The sequence below is a fragment of the Schistocerca nitens genome, chromosome 4 (genome assembly GCF_023898315.1).
Source record: "Schistocerca nitens isolate TAMUIC-IGC-003100 chromosome 4, iqSchNite1.1, whole genome shotgun sequence".
In the NCBI taxonomy this organism is placed as follows: Eukaryota; Metazoa; Arthropoda; class Insecta; order Orthoptera; family Acrididae; genus Schistocerca; species Schistocerca nitens.
In genome coordinates, this window is record NC_064617.1 from 177921584 (window position 1) to 177942068 (window position 20485).

The following is a 20485-nucleotide window of genomic DNA, read 5'->3' on the forward strand; positions in this document are numbered from 1 at the left end:
GGAAGGTTAGTTCATACGTAAACCTTACATGTTGGGAGATGGATGAACACACACACACACACACACACACACACACACACACACACACACACACACACACATCGCCAGGAAGATACAGTATGAGAAAAAAGGCAAAAAATGTTTCTTGTTGCGAACGTGTATTACTGTCAATTGTAACAGTACATTACAAACTAAATGCATTCCATGGTATCAGCAATCTCCCCAAGAATTCAAACATGATGTGATGCAAGGTGGCACTCCTTTCCAGGAGAACGAAGTGTGAAGAGGAATCACAGTGTGAGCTGAGCAGCCATTCAGGATGGATGTTACCCGACTTGGACAGCACTCTTACATAAAGATTGTAGTTCACCATGGATGGAATGCATGACAATACCATGAGGAGGATATGGAAGTAGTAGGAAATGCTGCTCCACCATACCAAATGGCTGCTCGGTGGGTAGTTGCATTCAGACGTGGTAGAGCTGCAATGGCCGACATGCACCGATTCGGGTGGCCTGTTAATGTGAGTATGGACTGTGTTCATAAAAAGATCACACAAAGCAGGGAATGACAGAAGATGCAGGAATTACAGCACCATACTGGTATTGAGAAGACAACAACCTAAAGGATTTTAAGCGACAAGCACGCATGCATAAAGTTGCTGCAAAGTGAGTGTCTCGTGCACTAAGTGAATTGGAGAAGTGGACATGTTATGAAACTTTTGTGTGCATCTAATGTGTTATGATGAGGAGGGGGACAACATGATAGCGAGAATTGTCGAATTAGATTAATATTGGGCCAGAGCCTATGAGACAGAACTCAAATGCCAGTCCACAGAATGGGGTCATCCAGGTTCACCCCACAGGCAGAAATTTTGTCACAATCCCTCCCCTGTCAAGTTAATGGTCATCATAACCTATGACATTAGAGGAGTGATTTTGTGCCATTTCATCCCACAGGGGCAAACTGTTCATGCACTGTACTAATGTTGCACTTTCCTGCAATGACACCTATGATGGGCTATTTGGGAGAAACATCCTGAACATCTACACGATGCATTAATTCTTCAGAACAATGTGAGAGCTCATACAGCAGCTGTGTGCAGAATCTGCTTGCGCGATGAGGATGGGAAAGACTGGAGCTACCACCATATTTGCCAGACTTATCACCTCGCGATTATGGCCTCATACCAAAACTGAAGGTGCTGTTGCACAGTACATGCTTTTGAACACATGAAGACATAGCCACAGAAGTGATTCATGTGATCTGATATTTCACTCATGGTGAGGCCATGGGTATTCGGTGTCTTCCACAGCACTGGCAGTGTGCGACAGATACCTCGGGACACCATTTCGAGGGTCTCTAAGATGTCACAGGTCTGTGTTCCTGCCCCATGCTATTGTGTGCTGTTGAAATTGAGGGTAACACACATTTTAAAGAACAAAATTTGTTCCATCTTTTTTCTCATGCTATATCTTTATGGCGGTGTGCATGTTCATCCATCTCCCTACATGTCATGTTTACATATGGATTAACACTCGTTATGCATATTTCAGAACTTTTTAATTCATTAGCATTTGTGAGACAAAAAATACCTGCCTTGACTTTTGCAGTGACCCTCATAGTTGATATAGTGACAAATATAAATTAATATAGCAAACCTGGCATCACAGAAGACCAATCTAAACCAAAGCCCTCAGACTGGTGTCCTGTAAATGTATACAGCGGTTGGCCAGGAAGTGTACCACTGTCATTTTGTGGCTGATCCACTTCTCGTAACTGTGGTGTTATGTTCCAAACACTGACATTTCCTAGTTCTGACCATGCTGCAGTCAGCACAAGGTCTTCATATGTAGAAACCTGCAAATAAAAGATAATAAATACCTTCCTTCTTGTACAAAGTGTAAAAACAACTTAACTATGTCACATCTACAGTGATATGAAAAACCTGCATGCATCATAATATCAGGCATATCACAGAACATCTCACTCTTGTATAATAATTATATATTAGTGCTAGGTAAAATCATAATTACATCACACATTGAAAGTTCCTGGCAGATTAAAACTGTATGCTAGGCCAAGACTCAAATATGGGACATTTGCCTTTCTTGTGCAAGGGCTCTACTGACTATGCTATCGAAGAACAACTCAAAGATAGTGGCAGAAGTAAAGCTGCGAGGGTGAGTGAAGAGTTGTGCTTGCATATCTCACTTGGTACAGCACTTGTCTGCAAAATGCAAAGGGCCCAGGTTTCAGTCCCAGCCAGCACACCATATAATCTGCCAGCATATTTCACTCGCCTGCAGAGTGCAAATTTATTCCGCAAATATTACAAATTACTATTACCATCTAGCAGACAATAATTTCAGTAAATGATACACTTTCTCAATCACAATAACAAAGGAACAAACACAGCAGTACAAAAACAAAAGTGTGGTTTCCCTTTGGTGCACAGCTTTAGGATTTGACACCACTTCAACAGTTTTCTTGTCATTGCAACCATTTATTACTCAATTAGTTCCCCATTTAGCCTCGTAGGGCTGAGTAGGTAGCATTATAAAATTTTTCAACTCATAAAAAAATCTACCGAGAAACAGCCTAGCAGCTTTCTGATGTGCTGAATTTTGGCTAATCCCATTTCAAGCACTGAGAGTGCCATTGACAAAGTGTCATTGCCTGGCCTTAAACCTACCCATCATCTTCCATGAAGTACACTCCACCATTGATTCTCTCTAGTCTATCTGGTTTAGCCATGCATTAACCATTCAATCTATGTAATAATTTAAGTAAACTCTATCCTGTCATCTGTGTGTATGCATTTGTGATGGTACTCAATTCTACCAGATTCTCTCTATTCTCTCCAGTGTAGACATTCATCAAATTACTAGAATTACACACTGTCCTGTCACATTAACACCCACCTGTCGAACACTTTAATAACATACTTCAGTATGTGAACTGCTGTGAGACACGGAGGAAGAGTCAATGAGGTTCTGGAAGGTATAGATAGAGATGTGGCCCTGTTGGTAGCTGTGCTAGTTTTCTTTACAGAGGATCCAAACAAGGTGGTTCCACAAATTCTCAACTGGGCTAAAATCCTGGTAGTTTGTTAGCCAGGGGAGTACTGTAAACTCGGTGACAATTTGGGATAGTGCCATTTTACCATGCTCAGTATACCACAATTACAATGGCATGCAAACAGTTTACAAACTTAGATCCTTTGGAAATGCTTCCACACCTGGCCCACAAACTAATGATCAAACTCTTTTGTACTTCAGATAAATCACTCTGTTTCCACATTACAATGACTCCACTGTTTTTCGCATCCCCTCGACATGTTTTCTACACCCTTCACTGCTAGTGCTGCTGCCTGCTGTCTGTAAGTGGTTATTGCATGCTGATGTCAAACACAGGCTGTGGTCATCTTAATGTGACTAGATTGTATACACTTGAGACCTATACTGTTCTCCAACAGTTGCAAAGACTGTACTCCCTGCTGTCTTCTATCACCTTCTCCTCTCGCACTATGGACATGACTTTTACTTCGTCCAAGGCAATGCCGTGTGTGAGAGCACTTGGGTGAAGAATCTAGTCTATTGAAAACATTGTTCAGCATTTGGATTTGCTGTGGTGACTATTAAACATTCTCTAAGTAATGACTGAGCACAGGAAGATGAGATACAATGGCAATAAATGCCATGAACTAAATACAAGGCTAATTTGAAAAGTTCTCGGAATCACCACAACATGTCAGCGCTAGTGCAACAAGTTGTTCACATGATATTCATTGGACTGTTGCCTGTAAACACATGCCACATCAGTGCTCTTGGAAGAGAGCTGTGGTGGTGGTGATGTGGCTCTGTTGTTGTTCCCATGTAGTGATTTGAGAAGATGGAAAAAAAATCTAGATTTGAGCAGTGATTAAGTACTTCATAAAGAAAGATATGGAAGCAAAGGGATTCATGCCGATTTCCAGAATACATTGAGGTACTGTGCTCCTTCATATTCAACTCTTGCCAAGTGGACACATGAATGTAAACTTGATTAGGAGAGCTTAGATGATGATCTGTACAGTGGTCAGCCAAGTTGTGTAACTACTGTAGAAATCAAGTGCACAAAATTGTCATGGAGGATTGCCGATTGAAAGTACATGAAATTGCTCTCGCTTGCCAGATGTCATCTGAAAGGGTATATCACAAAATCAACTTGACTCGATATTTTGGCGCTCCAACTGGTCGCCATCTTCAGGAGAATGCTGCTTCTGCTGATGAGTCCCGCTGAGAACTGACGCCAGGCTGCAAATCGACGTCCTATATAGGTCACCATTCAGTACACGGCGCATGGGTTGCTGGCCTTATAAAAGCACATTTGCATGCCATGCACGAGTTTCCTTGGAAACGCGAAATCTTAATTAAATAATTAATCTCTGACAAATAAATAAAGCCTATGGCGCAGAACTGCAGCGCTATGCCGCTGATAAAACAAAATACAATTATGACACTCTTATGTTTCATTAACAAGAAATAGGTCGAGTAGAATACCTGGTGCGGGAAGCACGTATATTTTATTAACTGGTACACTGCCATATTTGATGTTATACAAGAACACTGCGAGTTGCAATCTTACTAGAATTATTTAACTGTAGGCTTATTCGTTGAATATATCTGATTTAACTAACTGTGTAAACTTTTTATGTTTAGTAGACAGTCACCTCTGTATGACGTATTGACATGGCTGGCAAATTATTCTAATATTGAGATTTAGATTTTGAGTCCGCACCTACCGCAGCAGTCTTTGGAAATGATTTAAATACGAAGTCCGATTATTTGAGTCTTATTTCATGGTCTACTACGAATAACATTGCATTTACGAAAAAGCCATTGTCAAGCGTCTGATACCAAATAATTAAACGTCCACGTTCCAGATAAGCAAATATTAATTACAACCAATCACTATCATACATAATTAATCATTAATATTTTATTTTATTTTTTATTTATTTATTTTATAGCCTCCAAGAAAGGGAGGTGGCACCGCCCTTAGTAGAACACTGCTGGCAATGATATATCACTCTCAGGGCCGCACCAAACAATGGCCTTCTTTGTACAGGTTCAATATTCCCTGTTAGTCCTCCTTAGCATGGGTACCTCACAATTGAGCAATGTTCTACGATGTGACACACTAGTGTTTTGTAATTAATCTCCTTTATGGGTTGACAGATATTCCCAGTATCCAACTAATAAATCAAAGTCTGCCAGCTGCTTTATTTATGACCAAGCTTATCTCGTCATTTCTTATCACCCCAAATTGTTACACACAGATATTTGTACAAGTTGAGTGATTCCAACTGTGACCTCAAATTTCTCTCTGGTACCAGTACAGCAATTAACATACTTCTAGTTTTACTTACTCGCACTCTGTTTACACAACCTTTGTGATGTATGAATGACCACTTCATCTGAGGTTTTTTACTGTTATCATCATCGTCATCACTATCACTATCGCTGCTCTCATCATCTTCTTCATCTTGTTTTATCTGATGCATATTAGACAGCTGAAAATGAATGACAGTACACAATTTACAATAGAATACTTTACAACAAAAAATCACTGGCTTATGTCACAAGTATTTTTGAAAATATTTCATTTGAAGATCCAGAGTACAATACCGGTATGTTTCCTATTATTTATGTAAGTGGGTGTGAAAAGGCAGAGAGAACAGAGATTAAAGAAACAGCTTGCCAACTAATAATACTGATAGAGAGATGAGAGAAACTGGTTACTGGAGGAAAATGAATCACAGAGCAACAGGGAAAAAGGCAACGCAATGCAGTAGGCAGTTAAAAGCACAAATTTCAAGAAAAGTTGTTAAGTGGTTTCTAACTTACCTTCATCACTATTAAGCTATTGGTATGTACTTTGGGTGACTGTGTTCCTGCTACAGCATAAGCAGTCAGTGGGAAATTCTCTCTGTTGTCTCCTAATGTATCTTTTATTATATCAAAGCTTAAACAAGGGGAACCTGTAAATAATTCAGTACATTAAGAATGTGATCATCAGGCTTGCATGTATATTGTCACAGGCTCTATTAAAATGCTAAATATTATGATAAATCTTGTGCAGCGAGTACTAGCAAAGTTTTGCAATGTTGGACTACAAATAAATAAGTCAGATTTTTTTCTGTGCATGTTTAGGACCATGCAAAACAAATAATGTATTGTGAGCATTTCAGCATTTTGTTAAGAGACATGGAGTTGGTCTTTTAGACCGAACCTTTTTCACTTACAAGGTTTAGTTTCGCCTATCTGGCTACATTAATGCCCAAACTTTGGTCATCAGAAAACCCACATGCCTTAAGAGAAATGCTATTGCAGGAATGTAGGTTGTCATAAAGCGAGTGTGAATTATAGGGTCGATCTGTTCAATACTACATCACTTCTGCTGTCTATTGTAGCAAGATAATTTATCCATTTATTGCCCTGATGAATGAAAATGAGATCATTCATTCAATCTTCCAACAAGAAAATGCTACTGCTCATCCAGCACACAGTACTATGACTTTTAGATGAAATCTTTGGAGATGGAGTAGTTATAAAAGGGCTCTGGTCCCTGCACTCACGAGATCTGTATCCACCCAACACCCCGCTGGGGTGTGGCTGAAACATTTGTGTATCAAAATAACCCAAAGACAATAGATGCACTGAAGACAGTGATAACATTATCTGCATTCAAATACCCACAAAACATTGGTAAAAGTGTTCACAACTATGTGTAAACTTGTTGAACTACACCTTCAAGAAATAGGAAACCATTTCCAGCACCTACTGTGTTATTGGGAGTACAGTGCATTCAACTATAATTAATACAATTAATTAATTTCATTCTTACAATTGTAATAATGTTGAATCCCATCTCCCAGCATAACTGCATTCCCAAGCAGTAAATCTCGGCCTCTAGTTTATACAATGACATGAAAGTGCTGCCAACCTTATGCGCCCTGCAAAGTGACACACGCGGAGCTCACCACTGTAGAGAGACTTCGCAGGCGCACTGTACAGTTTCACCATAAATATCATTTTGTTCACAATGGAAATTAACTGACACTTTGCGTCCACAATGAACAGTGTATGAAGGACGTGATGAGCAGTATCTGTTTGGGCTGACTTCAACTATGCACTGAAAGAAACAAAATTGCAAATATCTGCTGAAACACCACAGAAAAATCACCTGATGGCTCCTAAAAAAAGACACCCTTTGTGTGTCTATAGATCCCTGATATTACTCCGTAACATTGCTTTGTTTCCACAAGTGAAGACTCAAATAAAATGATTACATGTTCCAAAGGGATTAAGAGCTACTAGAGACAAAGATGAGAGAAAAGGGGCTAGGGAGGAGGGGTCAATGGAAGCGTCGAATTCCACCCGTCTGCTCCGGCCTGTGGTTTCATGGTGCCCTCTGGTGTGTGTGTGTGTGTGTGTGTGTGTGTGTGTGTGTGTGTGTGTGTGTGTGTGTGTGTGTGTGTGTGTGGACGCGCTCGCATGCTCGCTGAGTATAATGTGTTGTATTTGGTTTATTTCAGCTTTGCTGTTCGATGTGTGAAGTCATTGGCAACAGTGTTTATAATTTAGCAGCAGTGTTTTAGTTGTAAGTATTGGTGTTTTGGTATCATCACCTGTGGTTGACCTATATAGGTCAAGGGACGTGTCCGATGCCTGCAGATTTTTGTTGGTGTAGAACAATGTTAGTAATTTTGTGTTCTGGTATCATGGTGTTTTTTTCCTATTATATTTAGCTTGTCCTCATCCTAAAAGCCCCCATTTCCCCCAGTTGTCCCATTTGTTTGATTGTATTTTTGGAGGGAGATGATCTTGTCTTATTTGTATGTATTTTCGTGTTTGTTGCCGTGTGTATGTAGTGACATCATAGGCGCCATATTGGAGATGCTTAGAATAGCCGTTTCCGCCATCCTGATGACATCATGGGTCAAAGCAGTCGTGTGGAATCAAGACACTTCTGTAATCCTGGGTGGAGACAATGAGTATATGTGCATGCCAGAAGGCTTGCAAAAAAAAAAAAAAAAAAAAAAAAAAAAAAAAAAAAAAAAATAATTCAATTTACAGTTTGACAGTGAAAGAACAATTACAAAGTGCTCACTGCCACATAAATAATCATGCATCTTCCAATACATAAAAAAAAGGAAGCTGGGAGCCATATACAGATAGCAAATAAGATGCCTTGTGCTCAGCTAAAAAGAGTGGGAAACCTGCATATTGAAACAAATATTAAAATAAAATAACACTTGGTCCAGTTGATTCACACACTGAGAAATTTTGGAAATGCTCGACAAAGAGTTGTGTGCATTAAAACAGCCTAAGATGGGGATGGCTGTAGGTAGCTGAAAGAACAAATCAATTATCATCAACTATATGGCACTCCATCTTTCGAAAGATAAATATTGCAAAGCATGAAACTCGTGTATTTACATACACATGGCTACTACTTCAAGTGAACCTCATCTGATGGCCACCCAAAGTCAGTTAAAATTTTTTAATAAGCTTTGTAATGTCTGAGGGAAAGAGAACAGTCTGATTGAAACTGGGTATTCTGTATAGCTATACCACTTGCTACACTGCATATTGTTGCGTTCATAAGTTCAGCAAGATGGTAGAAATGGGGGGGGGGGGGGGGGGGAACGACAATCTTAAGCGGTGATAATTTGTCACAATGGGTAAATTTTCTCTAACAATTTCAAAATCTTGTGTAGCCTCTCTAGCTACAGTGTCACCTTGCAAGCATGCACACAATCTTGGGAGACAGTAGTCACCCTTACAACTTTTGCCTGCTGTCATAACTGGTGAAGGGACATTACCAGTAGCAGACATGACTACATGCCATCCTACATACTCAGTGAGGAAGAGATCTGGAGAATGTGCTGTTAAGAGAAATTGGTGAACATCTCAAAGACCTTGCTGATTAAAATGATGGTTTTGCATTGCACTGATAGAAGAAAACACCTTCCGTATATTACAGAAAACTGGGAGATTGGTGTTCTGACCACACGCCCCTCCTATCCGCATTCTCAGCTGAGGATGACACGGCAGTCGGTTGGTCCCAATGGGCCACATGTGGCCTGAAGACAGAGTGCCTGTATTACAGAAACAGACTGAGCTAGATGATAGTCCAGATTTATTTTCAACAGATCATTGTTTCCTCAACAAAAACCAGTTCATGGTCATTGCAGTCAATGGCACAAATTGATCCTGTCCTTGACTGATATCTTATGGTCTACTTTACATCGACTGAGCCTATTGATACTTGGCCATGTTTAGTCATACTTTTACAGCCAGTCCAAACATACAATGACTTAAAAAGTTACATCAAACTGCAATTCCTTGGCATGTAATGCCAGATACCCCCCCATCCCCCTTGAAAACATACACACACACAAACTTAAAAATTCCAATTTAATGACAAGTTTTAAAACAAATTGTACAAGTAGCCATTTTTTATGTAATGTTGAGATAGGAGACATCACAACTGCACAAACAGAACATACAATATTTGTTGTGTGTCTATATTATTTTTTGGAATATAGGTTCTGGAATGATCGGTATCATACAATGAAATCTAGACTAAGCTGATAGTGACAGTTTTGTTGTGAGTCAGCAAAGCCAATGAATATGAAATCTTACTTGTGGTGACAAACTGATGTGCACCCAGCCCAAGGCAAAGGTTGGCTTAAGTTGAATAGTGACACTTTGGTTATGAGTTGACAAAGAAATACCTAAGGCTTCAATTAACCCATAGCTTTTGCACTTTTAGTCTACACCACACTTCTTCACTTCACTGATGGCAGCGCAGACTCTGCTCTCATTGTTTAACACAATGCTTCATCTTTCACATTTACAACTGCATATTTCACTACACAGTGATGAGAATGGAGAGAGAACATAGCATCCACACTCGAATTTTGATTTACATAATGATTCACCAAAAATACAGTTTTCTAGAACTCTTTCAATTCTAACCTAACATAGCTGCCTCATATGTTGGCTTCAACAGAAATTACAGACCAAATTTAATACTGTATTGTTTGTGCCATAACAGCGTCTCTTCCTGGGATGCTGATTGCTCCCTCCTGTGCCTTTATAAAGTTCACCAGCTACGACTACAGCTGCCACAAAACAATATCCGATAGGTACTTTGAACCTACCAATAGCAGACATCATCTTTGACCCACTACATAATGATGTGGTGTCACATGTGCAAATTTGATAGAACAAAACTATTATGACATTTATTTTGCATCTATATTATTTCTGGAATGTTTGTTGTTGTGGTACGTTGATATAAGGTATAGCCAGAGCTCCCTCCCCTACATCACATCAGTACTGTGATGATAACTTTGCAAACACAGCAAATCGAGTGCTGAGGTACACTGTAAGCCAACTGCAGTTTTTTCTCATGCTCAATGTGCTTGTTGTATTACCTGTTCTGCAGGTGCATGCAGGAGAAGCAAATTATACAGGTTATAGGGGGAAGAGCCAAACTGCACAGTGATTTATATCAATTGCACAAATGTACTACATCGTGGGTACTAGCCAGCAACACCATCCCAGCCACATGTGTCAAAGTTATTTTATTTGAGTTATAACTTGCAGTGCATCTGTTTTGAAGGATCACATTAGAACTCTCTCAAATTCACCTGCTTGGAAAAACTTGTCAGCACTATCTTGAGATGTTTACGATATTTACTTTAGACTGGTGCATGAAACAGATCTCTCTTCCAAAACAGCAAATAGAGATATGCACTCAGTGTCCTCAAGTGTAAATTGTTCCTATTCTACTCACAGCTCTGGGGTTGACAGAAGCGTCCAATCCCACCCATCAGCTTTGACCCGTGACGTAAGGCTGTTGTGGTGTTTGACGTCATGACGACGCGGAATTTGGTTTGTGAGTGTGGCATGTTTGTAGGTGTCATCGTGTTGCTGTTCGTGGTGTCCTCTGGTGGCGTGTTCAGGGGTTTTGTGTTGTGTGGTGTATTGGGTTCAGTTCGGTGTTACTGCTAGTTCTGAGTGGTTCTTGTTTTGGCTGTGTGTGGAGAGGAATTATTTTCAGTGAGTTAACGACTTAGTGTTTTTGTGTGAAAGTTATTGTAGTGCTGCTTGCTGTAGGTTGTGTGTTAATTTGAGTAAATTAATTTGTTGCTGCTCTTGTTAGGTACGGATTGATGGATAAAATTAACAGGTGAGTCCGTTGGAGTTGATTAAATTTCTGCAGCTGTTTGGCTTGTTGGCGGAGGTTGTGAAGTGTGCTGTTGGTGGGCATGACATGAAATGGGCAAAAGTTCCGGTGTCTTGGACCAGGGATGATTATATGTGGCGGTGCCGTAGGGATAACCTATGGCACTCCATATGTCACGGTTCCTGGTTCTAGAAGTCTAGGTCGGGCATGCGTGAGATTGTGTTGTCGACGTACTACTTTCGTTATAAATCCGCTCACAGTTTTTGCGCGCATGAGACTTGTGTGAGTGAGAGGAGTGTGCTTGACTGGTTTTCGTTTTGTCGTGAAGTATGTTCTGAGTTTATTAAGTACAGGGGTAAGTTAGATGGGCCTGAGGTTGTGGTGGAGGTGGACGAGTTGCAGTTCAGGACAAGGAAGTATTGGAGGGGTAACTCTGTGGTTGGTCTCTGGGTGTGGGGGGGGCTGTTGTACTGAGGGGTGGGTGTTCGGAATGTGTTTTTAGGGTTGTGGAGGGGTGGTCTAAGATGGAATTAGTGGGGTTAATTGAGTCTATAGAACCGGGTTCTACTCTAGTTTTTGATGCTTTTTCTTGTTGGTTGGGTGAGAGTGGTACAATCATTTAGTAGTGAACCATAATTTAGAGTTTAAAAATTATGTGACGTGGGCTTGTACGAATACCATAGAGGGGATGTGGGGGGCCGTTAAGTCAGTTCTTGGGAGGGGTAGAAGCACTTTCCACTTTTCTAACCTTCAGTGGCTTTTTCTTCTTCTTCTTCTTTTTTTTTGTGTTTGTGAGGGGTGGGGGGAGTGTGTTGGTTCGTGATTTCGTTGTGGAGGATCTATTTTGTTGCAGTTTTTGTTGAGTTGTAGTGTGGGATTGAGATCTGTTTATTTTTTGTTTGTCTTTTTTTGCTTATGGGTATTTTATTTTGGGGTGAGTGGGGAGCTTGGGTCTTTCTTTTGGTTGTGTATTTTTCTGTTGGTGTGTGTGTGTGTGTGTGTGTGTGTGTGTGTGTGTGTGTGTGTGTGTGTTTGTTTTGGCTGACTTAGGTTGCAGCGCCAGAACTTTGTCGTGGTAAGTTTTTCTTTTTTTTAGTGTATTTGTTGTGTGTTGTTGTGGCTGGTGGGGTGGTTCTGAGTTGTGTGGTTTGTTGTATTGGTGATTTGGTATCGTGTGTTGGTTTGTAGGTATGTAGTTGAAGGGAAGTTTTCGATTCCAATTTGTGGTCATATCTGTGGGTTTTTCGGTACTGGGAGTCGCTGTTGACTTATGTGGGTGAAGGGAAGTGTTCGATTGCAATGTGTAGTTGTGGCTGCGGGTGTTCCGGTATCGGGAGTTGCTGTTGAGCTACATAGGTAAAGGGAAGTATTCGATTCCAATTGTGGTTGTGGGTGTTCCGGCATCGGGAGTTGCTGTTGAGCTATATAGGTCAAGGGAAGTGTCCGATTCCAGAGGATATTGTGTTTAGTGGAATTCGCGGAGTTTTGTGTTGTCAGTTTTTATCGTCGTTTTGTGTGGTTTGGAATAGTCCTGACTACACTAATAGCAATGATAATAGCTGGAGCACAACAGTACAGAGCTGCCCTTGATGACCCGTACATAGTTCCCTTAGTTTGGTTGTATCACTGTTAAAGAATGCAAAGACTGACCTACCCTATCAGGTTCTCCAAAAGTTGCTTGATGACATGTACATAGGCCTAGTTCCCTTACTTCGGTTGTGTCACTGTTAAAGAATGAAAAGACTGACCTACTCTATCAGGTCCTCGAAAAGTAAGGACTAAACATGACCACATACTTAAGAATAACGTATATACAGAGGATACTTCAGTTATTAGGCCTAACCATAAAAATAATTTTACCGTCCTCAAATTATTACATATGAGTCTTTTTGGAGCAAATGAATCTTTGAATTTCGTTAAATGTACATTATGCCCACAATTCAAATGGCTACTGCGAACTTGCAATTCGAGAGCGTACAGTGAAGCCCACTGTCTGTTTTTACTCCACTTTAACATCCTCTGTCACATTACTCGAGCTCTGTCATTTTATTTAATACTCAAATTCAAAAACCACTGTGAATGTTTTGGGAAATAAATATAAATTCACCTGTTTGTGCCTGATGCAACATAATATAGGCTGACTCGTCACACACCAATTCTTGGCCGTCTTTAAGTGGTTTGCCAGGCAAATAAACCTTTTTCTTTTGGCTTCCATCTTCTGTTGTTTTTGTGGAGTCCTGTTCATCCAAGTCCATTTCCTGATTTCCCATCTTCGGCTTCTGTCACTGTTTACACCACAACACGTGCTACTACCAGATGAGTCATAGATATACTTTACTACGACTAACGCGAAGCAAAGATGATCACCTAGTGCGCAAATATGAGGCACTTTTTTCCTCTAGTGTTATTTCATTCCCTCGTCCGAGAGAAACGAGAGGGGCCTAGCAGCGAAACAATACACTACTCTTTAGCCAAAAGAGATTAAAATGTAGGAGGCTGCAATAAAAAATTAAAGCATCAACAACATACAGTTTTTAAATATGTACTCCGGTACAGTATACACAAGATACGACACAGTACGACGATTATTATTCAGTGAGATAAACACGACCGTTCTACAGGGAAGCACAGAATGCACAGTTTGAGAGTATACGTTAACGGCAGAATTATCGGCGCTATCACTTCCGTTTAGGGCCAGGGAGAATTACACCGTGCAGGTGTACTATTTTTGACGCGGTGTAGCAGACACCACTGATATTGGGATATATAGCTGTTTTGTGTCGCAACGTGTGATATGTCGTTTCAAAAGAACAGACCACTGAATATTTATGACCAACACGTCATTCTTATCATTAAAAGTTAGTTAATAACGCATCAATGATATAAGCATTCGAGAGAAAGTCAAATAATCGAGACCATTGCCGCAAATATCACAACATTAGCTTCGTGTAATGGATAAGGACGTGGATTCCAGAGTTAAGAGTATGTAGGTTCGCATGCTGAACAATGCGGGTTTTTTTATCATAGTGTTGTAGACACATTCTGAGAATTCGTTGCAAATGTAATACAAGTATGCAATATTCGATGTTATTTATATTTCCATCTGATTACAAAACAAAAGGTAAAATAAATATTTGGCTGTTTGTTTCCGAATTTGTGGCGATTTCCGAATGTGTGGATAGGCAGAAACTTCAGAGGACAGCTTACATTATACAAATATTTGGCTGTTTTTTTTTTTTACTTTATTGTTATTTTAAAGCCTGTACAACAGGCAGGCTGTCAGCAGCACACTATGCTGCTCTTCAGCCATAGAATAGACAAGCAGTAGAAACAGGAGAAAACATAAAAGTTACCAAAGGTGGGCAATAAAAACGGAGACACAGAGACACACATGGAGCCGTTCACACTCGTCGAGAATCCACACTGCTAACAGATGAGACGACGCACAAACACTGAAGATGACGATGGCACTGGTGAACGAGGGAGTGCGACGGTGAACACGGAACACTAAACATGACGGCACACACGAAACACTGATGGCGGCGATCTCCGGCGCGCGAATGTCCACTTAGCGTGTGCGAGTCCGGGGACCTGCCAAGAGGGGAACAGGGGTGAGGTGGGGGAGAGGGGAGAAAAAGGATGCCAATGGCGGAGGAGACTGGGGCAGGAGGAGAGGGGCAGGGGAGGGGAGGCCCAGGGGAGGAGAGGAGAGAAAAGGAGGAGGGAGGGGAAAAAGGGAGAGAAGGGAGGGAGGGTGCCCAGAGGAGCAGGCACAGGAGGAGGGCGGGAGAATCAAAGTTGGTAGGAGGGGTAGATGGAGGGGAGGAGGGCATCATCAGGGAGGGGGAGCTGGCGGAAGCCACCTTGGGAGAGGGTAAGGAGGGTGGACAGATGGAGACCGGGCGGGACGTGGGAATACAGGCGCGGCAGCGGGCGGGGGTGGGAGAGGATCGGGGAGACGAGCGGGTGAGGAGGGTCGAGTTTACGGGAGGTGTACAGGATACGTATCCTTTCAAGGAAAAGGAGGAGGTGGGGGAAGGGGATGAGATCATACAGGATCCGCGTGGGGGAGGGGAGACGGATGCGATAGGCGAGGCGGAGAGCATGGCGTTCAAGGATTTGGAGGGATTTATAAAAGGGAGGGGGGGCGGAGATCCAAGCCGGATGGGCATAACAAAGGATAGGGCGGATGAGGGATTTATAGGTGTGGAGGATGGTGGAGGGGTCCAGACCCCACGTACGGCCGGAGAGGAGCTTGAGGAGACTGAGTCGGGAGCGTGCCTTGGCTTGGATTGTCCGGAGGTGGGGAGTCCAGGAGAGGCGACGGTCGAGGGTGACGCCAAGGTACTTAAGGGTGGGAGTGAGGGCGATAGGACGGCCATAGATGGTGATGTAGAAATCAAGGAGGCGGAAGGAAGGGGTGGTGTTGCCTACAATGATCGCCTGGGTTTTGGAGGGATTGACCTTGAGCAACCACTGGTTGCACCAAGCAGTGAACCGGTCAAGATGGGATTGGAGCAGGTGTTGGGAGCGCTGCAGGGTGGGGGCAAGGGCAAGGAAGGCGGTGTCATCGGCAAACTGGAGAAGGTGGACGGGGGCTGGCGGCGGCGGCATGTCCGCCGTGTACAAGAGGTACAGAAGGGGGGAGAGGACGGAGCCTTGGGGCACACCGGCAGAGGGGAAAAAGGTGTAGGAATCTGCGTTATGGATGGTGACATAGGAAGGACGGCGGGAGAGAAAGGAGCCGATCAGACGGACGTAGTTAATGGGAAGGGCGAAGGTTTGGAGCTTGAAGAGGAGACCGGAATGCCAATATTTGGCTGCTTACAAAGAGATATATATAATCAATACGCTGATTACTTATTTCCTAGTGCATGCAAAGATCATAAAGAGACAGATACCTCACATGTTACAACCAATGGCACTTCCGGTTGTTATATTTCTGCCACTAAAATCATGTACCAGTCTTCGACCATAGATATTGGTAGACTGGTCATGACGTAAATTTCGTGGCACCACTTCGACAGAAGCGTCTCGCGGGCCCCGAGGAATCATGACGTCACATCATGACATGACGTCGTCTCTCACGCTAGCCAATATCGCTGGTAGCTTTCGAAACGCGGATATTCTTTGAACATGACATGCTAATGCATTGTGGGTGTGTGCTGTGTGTGTGTGTATATAATGGCGGGTTTTGTGATTTGTGTGCGTTAAAGCTTTTCAATCACGGAAAAAAATTGATAATACTTGCTGCAAAAGCAGATGTTTGCAGAGGAGAAAGGATAGTTTATATTCCAGATAATGGACGGTAAGTAACTTCCGTTAGTAATCTTATAATGCTCAAGTAAAGTAAAGTGTATGGTAAATCTACAGAAATTTCATTCTTTGTGCCTATAGTATTCTGATGCATTACGTTACCCAGTAAAGTTTCTTTCAATGCATCTATGTGGATTATTTGTGGTAATGGCGTATTCTCATAACAAATGGCTTCGGTATTTAAGTTGCAATCATCGTAACATTTTCTTGATCAAAAAGTGTGTAGTAACTGTATTCTAACGTCAGTAACCTGCACATTTGAAAACTTTTGTATGTTCAAAATTACATCATTCATCATAGTCAGTATTTTTTTTACAGTAGAATAGGTATGAATTGCAATGACTGAATCCAGATTTGTGAGTGATGTAATCTGTTTTTTTAATGGATGTTTCAGTTTCTGAAGTGAAAATCCAAAGAAGAGAAGACAGCGAGAAGTAGCTTTTTGTCTGTTTCATGGTTTATAGGCCTACTGGGGAAACTCGCCATGTAAAAAAACGAGTAACGCATCAAGCTTGGTACCTCTATGGTGATGTGGAGATCCGAGCGTTGTTAATAAAGAAATTAATTCAGTGTGTGTGTGTGTGTGTGTGTGTGTGTGTTTCTTTTGATTCCTTTATCATGTTGCTTATAGTAGACCAAATTTAATTAAAATACCCAGGCGATAATTTCAACATAAATTGGACTATGTGCATAGCTGTTTCTAATGGCTTTGCTGCTTGTCAGAGGCAAAGTATGAATATTTACCATCCTCTGGCATGTGCGTTCACTAGTCATTTATGGCAAAAGAAATCACTGACTGAAAGCATAATTTGCTTGGTAGATATAATTGGAAATGACCTTTTTAGTTATAATTTTACGTTTTTAGATTATAGTACTCCCTGAGAGATTATCTTCTGCATTTCTTTACCCTGACATGACTAGTAATGGATGTTTCACCACCAGGTTAGGCATACAGCATTAAGTGTCCTGCTCTGCTGTGAGCAGCATGGTAGTCAATGTGTTAAGCAGGCATTTAGGAACTTTGAATGTGAAGTATATGCATTTGTACAGTTGTGGCTAAAAGAACAGCTAGAATGCTAATTACTGTTTCAGGAATTATCCTTTACTCAGTTAAATATGTATTTAAAAAGGAATTCATGAATAACTTTGTAGTCATTTAATCGTTTGGTTTTGTAAGGCATTTAAATAAAAATACTGCACACCCAAAAACAGTCTGGAAATGGCAAGGAATATCAAATATAAGTAAATATTTTTCCTCAGTAAGATAAAAGTGTAAAATTGCTGTTACCTGGTTGTTACCACATCACTGATGGCCCCAGCAGAGCAGTCTGCTGTGACCACCGGCACATTCATGCCAGCCAACGGGTTAATACACAAAACAGGGCAGTGCAAGACTTGGTCCGTAATTCTCATTGGTTGAAGCAACTAAAATCAAATTTCTGAGGTGTGATGGAACTGTTTTATTGGTATATTCCCCAGCATGATTTAAAATTTTTGCATTGAAATGGCACTGACAATGCGTAATATATTTTGCAACTGAGAATAGATACTAAAAAATTTATGTGGGAATATATTTCAAGAAACCCTTTCATACCAAACCTGACAATTATATTGACACACAAGTAAACCACCTGAATGGCACACTGGGTTACACAAGCATTAGCTGTAGGTGTAGGTGTAGAATAGGTAATTTATACAGAAAACTTTTCATACAAATTTTATTGTAAAGCACACTAAAGTTAAGGGAAAGGTGCAATGCCTAGATGAGATAAACTTCAACACGCAAGAACTGGTTTTGCTCAGATATATGGAAAATTAACTGTAGTGTTATATGACATACAACACATCTGAGGTGCAAATTTGTGGAGAGGAGAGATTGCATTTAACCTGTTGTGTATGGTGCACATTTTGTTACAGTGCTGGGATGATGTCATCCAGATTTCAAAATTAGTGGTCTAGTAATGAAACTCTCATCAGTTTTAATATTTAAAAATAAACATGCCTGAAAAAGGAAGCTGAATTAGGACTTTCAATTAAATTGCAAAAATGTTCTTGTTTTGCAGATTCACTGTGGATGACACTTAAAAGCATGGTGTTAGTAGCTCTTATTGACCTTTGTGTCAGCCACAGTGAACATGTTGAAGGTTTTAAAGTAACAAAGTAGTTGTTGACATTGAGATATTAATGGATGACAGCAGGAAACAGCAATGAAATAATGTGAATTACTTAAACCAGGAATTAAACAAGTCTACATAGCTTTGAACACAGCCCAAAAATGTTTGATTCAAATGGCTCTGAGCACTATGGGATTTAACTTCTGAGGTCATCAGTCCCCTAGAACTTAGAACTATGTAAACCTAACTAACCTAAGGACATCACACACATCCATGCCCAAGTCGGGATTCGAACCTGTGACCGTAGTGGTAGCGCGGTTCCAGGCTGTAGCGCCTAGAACCGCTCGGCCACCACAGCCGGCGAACACAGTCATTTCACACTTCTTATTCACTGCATATTTGTGTGCTATAAGTAATACAGCAACCTTTTATTTTCTCATCTTTGATCAGGAACACGTGTCACATCTTACTTGTTTTCCTAGAGCAACTCTAGGTTTACAAGATCCACATTTCAGAATTCTGGTAATTGCTAGCCCTACCTCATGCTGGAAGTGTGGGTTGATAGCTGTCTCTTCAGATTTGATCTCATCAACTGCCATTTCAGAAACTTGAAGCAAAAATGTGATTATTCAATTTTCTGTCAGTGATGAATATATCACTAATGTATAAGTGTATTCATGATGGTATAGAACAGTGCAGGGCCATCTTCTGCTGGGTAGACTAAACTGTGCACTTCACATCCAGTGCATCAATTTCTTCATAGGTAGTATCATAGTACACTACTATCTCAGACTTGATTGTTGCGATGCTCAATGAAACAGCATTATGCCTTGAAGACACTAAACTAACAGCCTTCTTAAGTTTTTGAATGAGGGATATAAGAAGTAATATGTCCAAAAACACTTAAGTTTTACATTTTGCTGTCAGGAACTCTTTTGGAATCTTTCCTTTTATTATTATTTTGTTCATGTGTTGGCTTTTTGTTTCCTCTTCCCTGTTTGACAAGCACATCTGATTTGCTTAATGGGGATATTTATGGTTACAATAAATAAATATGTGGATACAATGCAACCTGCAAACCAAGATCACCCTCCAAAACTTTACGAGCCTAGGAAATAAGCACAATGATTTGGACATAGTAGCATGTTTTAATAAACCAGATGTTTCAGTTATTACTGAGCATTGGTATACCAGAAAAGAATCTTATTATGCACCCATTAACAAAGAAGTTCTGCTCATCTTTCAGTAGGGATATCAAACCTTATGGTGATGTTGCAAAAAGTGGCAATAATTGGATCTCAAAGATGTAATTCCTACGTGTTGAAGGTGTTACTCAACTTTCTGCGATAAGCTATAGATGGGAAAGGAAACATAATTTTAGATATAGACAAACCTCCATCTGAAATTACAGATTTGTTTTAGCTAATCTCTATCAGTTGCTTGTAGAGAGAGATAGTAAATACTAAGGGAAAACGGCTGGTAATTATGCTGATAATTGTTCACAGTTTAATAAAGCCTTATCTAACACAAATCAGTTTTCACTCATAAGGATGGCGAGTGGCACACACAGATCTAACATTACTGATAGATAATACAGGGTACCCAGGACTTTGTACTGGGATACTTTCTTTTGTTGATTTGTGTAAATGATAAAATACTGCTCCTCAAATTCAAGGATAGTTCTGTATGCTGATGCTACACCCATTGCATGCAAGTGTAAGGATCGTGAGCAACTACAAAAACTATGAAACTGTATTACAAATGAAATAACTCAGTATTTCTATGAAAGTCATCTCATTGTCAGCACA

The 20485-nt window shown here is 40.8% G+C and overlaps 1 protein-coding gene across 1 annotated transcript in view; it reads right to left on the reverse strand.

Moving 5' to 3' along the window:
* Positions 1-13568, reverse strand: part of LOC126251561 (glutamate-rich WD repeat-containing protein 1) — a 53537-nt gene extending 39969 nt beyond the window's left edge. Inside the window, exons 1-4 of the mRNA XM_049952078.1 lie at positions 13355-13568; positions 5892-6025; positions 5414-5557; positions 1662-1860 (exon numbers count right to left, since the gene is read on the reverse strand). Of these exons, the coding sequence (XP_049808035.1) occupies positions 1662-1860; positions 5414-5557; positions 5892-6025; positions 13355-13517 (640 nt within the window). The 5' untranslated portion in view covers positions 13518-13568. The remainder of the gene's footprint in view (positions 1-1661; positions 1861-5413; positions 5558-5891; positions 6026-13354) is intronic.
* Between the last annotated feature and the right edge of the window lie 6917 nt (positions 13569-20485).